Source organism: Artemia franciscana, chromosome 2, assembly GCF_032884065.1.
Source record: "Artemia franciscana chromosome 2, ASM3288406v1, whole genome shotgun sequence".
NCBI classification, from domain to species: domain Eukaryota; kingdom Metazoa; phylum Arthropoda; class Branchiopoda; order Anostraca; family Artemiidae; genus Artemia; species Artemia franciscana.
Window position 1 is genome coordinate 34,228,736 of NC_088864.1, and position 6,018 is coordinate 34,234,753.

The 6,018-nt window shown below is 34.9% G+C and overlaps 1 protein-coding gene across 1 annotated transcript in view; it reads left to right on the forward strand.

The window, feature by feature from the left end:
* Positions 1-5,576, forward strand: part of LOC136040534 (T-complex protein 1 subunit theta-like) — a 50,256-nt gene extending 44,680 nt beyond the window's left edge. The window contains exons 8-9 of the mRNA XM_065724722.1: positions 1,281-1,517; positions 5,301-5,576. Coding sequence (XP_065580794.1) covers positions 1,281-1,517; positions 5,301-5,492 — 429 coding nt within the window. The 3' untranslated portion in view covers positions 5,493-5,576. The remainder of the gene's footprint in view (positions 1-1,280; positions 1,518-5,300) is intronic.
* Positions 5,577-6,018: the final 442 nt, after the last annotated feature.

A 6,018-nucleotide genomic window follows, 5' to 3' on the forward strand; every position in this document is an offset into this window, starting at 1 on the left:
AACATGTTTACCCCCCCCCCCCTCAAAATTAATATCGCATGGGTGGGCATACAAAACATAGCTGCCTGAACAGAACTCGACAAGATTCCAAAAGCTGCACACACTTTAGCGGCACAACTTGTGTTTTGACAGCTTTGCTTTGAGCAAAAACTAAATTCGTCTGTAAATTTTGCAGAACAATAACAGATGTAGATTGTTGTAGTTTTCAGTTTGAAATATCTATAGTTTCCTGAATTACCATTGGCATTATAAACTAATCCTTTGGCAAGTCTTATATACTAGCCATAAATACCATATTTCATAATTTTAGATGTACCATTTGACCAAAACTACTATGTCACATTTGGGTAAGTACTGCTAGTGGGATATAATATTCAAAGTCTTAAGTACACTGTATATAGCTTACTACTGCTACTTTATGGATGGAGTTACGCACTTAATGTCGGATCATTTTAAGTATCATTTTTCCTTCCTATTAGTTTCCGTGAAATAAACGAAACAAAAAGGTACCCTAAAGTTAGAACGGCAAAGCAGCGAGAAAAACTTTGGGAAAAAAAGAATGATAATGGTATCAAAAGACTTCAATAAAAACCGATCGAAAACACTAAGGAAACCCAAATAAAATGTGTAACCTGTAGCTTACTGATAAGAGAATAAAATTGTGATTATTGCCAATCTAAATTTATCTGCCTGCAATAGATATCAATTATCTGGTGGAAAAATGAAACCTTTATTCTTTTACCAAAACATAAGAACAGATTGATTTGCAGAATAGGCTTCAAGTTCGCTGTAAATGGTTTGTAGGGTAGGGGGAATTTAAAATTGTTTCAATCTTGTCTAAAAGCTTATGCAAACAAAAACGTACTATGTCTAAACGTCTAAGAGTAAAAATCTTATTTGGAGGAGGAGGGATCTGAAAATATAATGGACCTAATAATCCTCTCTCTATTTTTGTGTATTTTCTTTTTCTTCGTGTTTTCCATAGAAGTACCTTAGAGACAAGGTTTAGGGGAGGTCTTTTTACTTTTTGTTAAGGTAAATATGCCACGAGTCTTTGTAAACAGTGAGGAGTTTTTTTTTTTTATGTATATTAGCCTAAGTTAATTTATTTTCTATTGAATCTTTTTACTTGAAGTTAATTTTTGTGAATTCAATTTCTATATGCTTATGTTCTTTAGTATATGTTTTTCTGAAATTGATATATTTTTATGTTTCTTAAGAAAATTTGGTTATATTATCCACAAATCCAAGTAAACTCTGACTAAGTCCTTGTGTTATAGGATGGTAGATTTGTTCCCGGTGCTGCAGCTACAGAAATTGAATTAGCGCGACAGATAGCTAAACACGCTGACACATGTCCTGGCTTGGAACAGTATGCTATCAAAAAGTTTGCACAAGCCCTGGAAGTGTTCCCAAGAACTTTGGCAGAAAATACTGGAGTCAAACCTAACGAAGTTTTATCACGACTGTATGCTGCCCACGAAGAGGGGAAAAAGAGTGAAGGGTTTGATATCGAGGTAACTTTTAATTCTTAATAAAAGAGATGAATACATATCTTCATAATGTTAGCTGAAAAGTTCACAACAGATAGAGGAAAGAGTTAAGCTTAAGCCGTGAATGGTTAGAGCGTTGCGCTGGGTGCTGCAATGAATTATTACTAACGGGTAATAAATTTCAAGGTCAAGCCTAGATTTATTCAATCAACTGAAGGAAGAGCAGAACTTCAATATTGAGCCATCGTAATTTCTAAAATTAACCCCATGCTTACGTGGTGTTGGTTCTCAGAATATTGACCTTTTTCAATGATTGGCAAGGTCAATTTTTTATGATAGCCAAAATATCAGCTATTTTTTAATGGTTGGCCTGATCCCCTAAGCTACTACTCTTTTTGCAAAATTCATGTATAAAAGTCAGCATTTCTAATAGATTAAATGGAATGTAAAGATACCCAAAGAATCAAGGTTATTTCGCTTTGACATGCAATTTATTTACAAATATGTGTCATACGGTAAATCTTAGAACAGTATTTTGTAGAACAGTATAAAAATATAATAGAATAATCTTCTTCTGGGGAGATAGAAAAGAAACCTTACTGAAGTAGCTGTCACCCCCTTAGCCCCCTGCGTTTTAAGGTAAGGTTCTAACATGCTTTTTCTCAGTAAATGGTCTAACGAATGTATTAGCAGTGTGATTAAATGATAATAACACAGTGTATCAAAAATGGTAGGGCTTGTATTGTTGCATTTTTTTATACCAGTTCCTTTATTGTTATTCTTTTCAAAGTCTTAGACTTCAGACCTGCCTGTGCCTCCAGAGGCACCCAGAGCATCAAGAAGGAGCCATCAGTCTTCCCGCAATTTTGCTACTACCAGTATATCCTACCACTGAGCTTGGATTGAGGCTTGGTGTCTTGGTGATCTGGTACTTTTGGTGCATGGCGTTTCTGGATCTGCGACACGTCCCCGATATTTGTCAACGGAGCACTGCATTCGGTAGCCGGGATTGTCCATGCGTAGTACGTAGCCAAGGTATCTCCATCGATGAGCCCTTATTACATATGTCACAAGAGGCTGGCCCCTTTTATTACGGACTAATTGGTTGGTTATGCTCTGTTGCCAGTGGATTTCGTGAATTCTTGTGAGACTTGTGTTCTCGAAACTAAGAAACGTTGCTATTAAAGAGTCGTAATTGCAGCTGTAGAGAGAAGTTTTAAAACCGCCAAATCTTCTTTAATCTATAAAAGAATAGATTATGGATTAATATATTAATCCATCGGTTTGACCAACTCTTGGAAGCACTTCTTTTGTGGTAGATCCTGTATTCTTCAATTATGCTTCCTAGGTATTTGAAACGGACGACTTGTTCTAACTGTTGGTCTCCGCAAGCGATGCTCAGATGTGAGTGTGTTGTGGTCATGCATTATGTTTTTTTTTATATGCATTTTTTTTTCGTCCTGGTAGCTTCTCTCCCTCACTTGGTCTGAGAGTTCTTGAAGTCGTTGCTTACACGATTCTAGTACAGTGATGTCGTTAGTCAAATCTTTATTGCTTTGGTGTATTTCGGGGTTCAGCTGGATGCCCTCTGTGCTGGTGCGTATCAATATGTAATCAATTACAATTACGAAGAGTAGCGGTGACTAGACGTAGTCTTGTTCAACTCCTGACAGGATACAGAAGAAATGGGTTTAGCCACTTGACGTCTTTACACAACACTCATTGTCTTCATAGGGAGTAATGATCGGCAAAACTATCCATTTCAAAACTAAATTTTTAAAGTCATGTTTGTAATTTTTTTTAGATTGGGGAGGGGGTTCACGTAATTACTTAGATTAAATCGGAAAATTGAATCCAATACAACAAAACATTAAGCTCAGCCGAAATTAAAAAAAAAAAACAAAACAACTACGATACTTACTCTACTAACGGAGTCACTTGTGACTTATGGCGTTAGAAAACGGCATAGCTCCCAAAAAAAAAAATTATTCGTAACTGATGCGTTCTGATTAACTAGTACTTGTTTTTAGTCTTAAAACGGATGCGCTTTCAGCAGCCAAGTTAAATTATTTCAGGGAAGCCAGTGAAACTTCGCGATGCGTGAGGCGAAAGGGTCGCTTTTGTGTAGAAATACAACACTGATGGTAAAAGGGGAAAAATTGCTTAAAAAATATATCTGAGCATAATTACAATAGACTTTTTCGCCGATTCTTACTTGTTCTTGAAATTCGTGAATCATTACCCAGAAGTTAATTAGAATTCTGGTATAATAAAATGAATATTTATGTTGTAGAGAATATCTACATTTAACTGAAATGTCTATATCAAACTTACGAAAAAATAAGAAATCATCTCTTCTTTTTCTGTTCGTTGGTTTTTTAGGTTTACTGAAAAGTTCGATAATCCCTTCTAAATTATCATCAACCTTCTTTTTTTAAATAAAATTTTCTATAGCTTTGTCATTTCTTTGCACTTCCGTAAAATTTTTGGCGTTTAATACTAAATGTCACTAATTATGGAGACGTTCTGTTTTTAACTCGAACCTGTCTGGACTGACAATTCCTTCAATTTCTAACCTGTCACTACAGTAGTTCTTGCTATTATGTCCTTTAGCTACATTTTCCGGACCTTTTGCAGTTCTAACCATAGTCTCCCCTTCGTATATCCTTATATTTAAATTCCTTCCCTAATATCCTTACTTTATCCTCCTGTCTCAAAAGATCTATCGCATTCAGGGACTGCTTATATAAAATCCTTCTGTTCTATCAAAGTTATAATCTGTTTTCCTGATATTCCTTTCTGCTTTTTCAACTTTCCTTCCTTTCTTTTACAAACTATTTTCCGAAAATCATTGCATCCCTCTACATGATACTATATTATCATAAAGGCTGTAACATTATGTTAGATGTATTGCATTATAGAGACTATTAAATGGTGGTTTTTTACTTTTGACATCAATAGAAGCACTCTTATTTATCTTGGTGTCGTCTATCGATTCTACTAGTCTCCAATACCAAATGATATAATTAATTAGATTATGATAATTTATGAGCCATTTTATGACCAAACACCGTATTAGCTATTACTAGGCTTTAATACGAAGAAAAATACCATTGCTATTATTTTTGTATGTCCATTTGTTCTGAGCTAGATACCATCTTTCTGTTATTGTGCCAGCATGTGTATTGAAGTTCTATCCTAAAAAGTTCTATTTTTTCCTAAAATCTCTTATGTTTGTTCATCTAAGTTCTATTTTATCCTTAAGCTGGGTCTACTAGGGCGTATCAAATTCCATATCACCATATTTTATATTTCTAGTGTGGCGAGATGAATTTCTAAAATTCCTAATAAACCAGGTTCAAAACATGTTAATTCTTCTTTTTAAGATGTGAATGCGGTAACTGAACGTTGTTACGAAAGTAAACGGCCCCACTGGTACATGCCAGGGACCAGAAGCTCCTTATCAAGTGCAATTAAAATACTTAAGCTGGTTGAACCGGATAATAGGAAGTCTTGGGGACCTCTATTGAAATTGAGGCTTTAATGGCTTGTTTTATTTTTCATGCGCAAGTTTTTCCATCAATACAATGTTGTTGTTTTTTTCGGTCAAAACAGCATTTGGTATCTCTAAGTGTTGGAATGAAATCAAAGCAAAATGAAACCGCGTGTTTTTATTGTTTTAGTGCTTGGTAAGGTAAACGTTAAAACAGTTTTGTTTTAGTTTCGATTGTGATTTTCTTTCCCCCTTTTCCTCCCTCTTGCTTCATTAAACTGTATTGTTATAGTGCTGTTTTTTTAATATTTTAGGGAGAAGGGCTTAACTTTAAAGATGCGGTTACGGCAGGATTCTTGGATCTCTTTGTTACTAAGCATTGGGCCCTGAAGTATGCCACAAATGCTGCCTGTACGATTATCCGTGTAGATCAAATTATAATGGCCAAGCGAGCTGGAGGACCTCAAGCGAGACCAGCAGGACCTCAAGATGCTGATGAGGACTAATGATGACAATTGTAACTTCTACGCATTTGTTTAATATTCCTTTTTTGTCATTAACAGAAAATAAAAATGAATTCAAACATCCAATTTGCAAAGATTTTCTTTATCATACAATAGACCTAAAATATATTTTGAATAAACGGAAACAATAATCCTACCAAATAACTTGCAGATTAATCATTTCTTTGCCATTGGCACTTATGGTCAGAATTTATTTTAGCAACAGGCTAAAAACCTGGATTTGAACCTAATTTCATCGATTACGTTCAGCTTGTTGTCTGTCAGAGTCGTACTCATGCGCAGTGGCGTTGTGGGCTAAAATTTCTGTACCAGGCACCTGAGCGTAATATTTTTATAGTAAAAGGAGAAACATTTAATTGTCGCAAGGTATTGAACGCATTTAATATGCACTTGGTGTTTAATATACTATAAGGAGGCTAAAGATTTAATTCTAATTGAGAAACTAAAATTCTTTTTATATTAAGTAAAATTTAAATATTATCATATGTATTTCCATTTGTATGTTGTA